The following is a 1,484-nucleotide window of genomic DNA, read 5'->3' as shown; positions in this document are numbered from 1 at the left end:
ACCCCCCCCCCAACCACCCCAGCCCCCGGCCTGACCAATAGCAGCTCATTTGTTCGGAAGTTATCTTAACATAATACTTCCCTGTTTGCGCGGCAGAGACGAGCTCCTTTTCTTTTTTAACCTGTGCCTCATCCAGACACTGAGGTGTGATGGAAGCACGTTGTGCAGCTCTGAAGTGACGTGTCCGAGACCAGCTGAGATTAATACAAGATGTCATTACCTCAGAATTACAAAGTTCTATCTGACATTTTGGCTGTTTGAGCTACTACGACCATGAGGCCAGCCAGAAACCAAATCTGCTCTACCCAAATCGTAAGATGATTCGGAGTCGTTATCAAGATATTCAAAGAATTGCAGCCGATAAAGCTTGGCTTGATGTGAAACTCAACCACTTTGACGTCAAATTTCTCAAAACTAGGTACTGGGCAGATAGAACTGTAATTCTGAGGTAACGATGTTATAGCACGCGCGTACTTTGTCCGCGCTACATAGGCATACCTATTTATTTATTGCTTTAATCTGAAATTCTATTCACCCTGACTTTTGTGATATGTACTGACTATTTTGTTTGTTAACAATAGAGAACCCCATCTCTGCGATCGTACTCGAGGCAGAAAAGTGCAAGATAAGAGAAACAAACTTCCACACTGTATTGACACTCTACACATGAGGCATTCAAGGGCAGACAGAAACAAGGAGGGATCTACGAAGACAAAAGAGCTACCGCTGGACGTCTAACTACTTACAACTAACCTACACGTATAATAATGTGTAGAAAATAGAAATAGTCCACAGAAAAGTTTAAAGACATCGAATTGTGTAGTTGTGAGCCCCGTAAAACACTTACAAAGAAAGAAAGAAAAAAAGACATCGAATTGACACTTAATATATATGACCTTATTGTGTTGCTAGTGCCTCAAAACTCTAACTAAAACTAACCCCCCCCCCAAAAAAAAGAGAGAGAGAAAAAAAAGCCATCGGTGACCCAGCAAGATGGAAGCGTCTTCTCCCACCACCCCGCCGGAGACGTACGACGACCAGAAACCTCTTCTGGAAAACTCTTCCGACGCTGTCAACCCGTCCATACAGAACGACAACCTGGACGAGCCGGCCGACGTCGATGTCGACCCACGAGTCGTTGAGAGGTCAAGGCCAAAACATGTCAAGGTCACCATCGAGAAGTTCGCGTTCGTCCTTCTCAACCTGATCGGCATCCTGATCAGCTGCTCAGGTCGTCTGCACAGCCCGCTGGTGGACCAGTACCTGTACAAGGTGTTCGCCGGGCCGTTGGCGGGAAACCAGAGCCAGCACACTGCCAGGTGGGACTTTTGGTTGTTTTACACCGTAATCATCATCATCATCATCATTATTATAATTTTATCCTCACTTCTCTTCTTCTTCTTCTTCTTCTTCTTCTTCTTCTTCTTCTTCTTCTTCTTCTTCTTCTTCTTCTTCTTCTTCTTCTTCTTCTTCTTCTTCTTCTT

The 1,484-nt window shown here is 44.6% G+C and overlaps 1 protein-coding gene across 1 annotated transcript in view; it reads left to right on the top strand.

The window, feature by feature from the left end:
• LOC106013142 overlaps positions 1 to 1,319 on the top strand; it is a gene marked incomplete at its 3' end in the record, with an annotated part of 10,410 nt that extends 9,091 nt beyond the window's left edge. The window contains 1 exon segment of the mRNA XM_013088100.2: positions 582 to 1,319. Coding sequence (XP_012943554.1) covers positions 994 to 1,319 — 326 coding nt within the window.
• Between the last annotated feature and the right edge of the window lie 165 nt (positions 1,320 to 1,484).

Source organism: Aplysia californica, unplaced genomic scaffold, assembly GCF_000002075.1.
Source record: "Aplysia californica isolate F4 #8 unplaced genomic scaffold, AplCal3.0 scaffold00685, whole genome shotgun sequence".
Classification (NCBI taxonomy): Eukaryota; Metazoa; Mollusca; class Gastropoda; order Aplysiida; family Aplysiidae; genus Aplysia; species Aplysia californica.
Note: the sequence above shows the minus strand (reverse complement) of the source record. Positions and strands in the feature narration are given on the sequence as shown.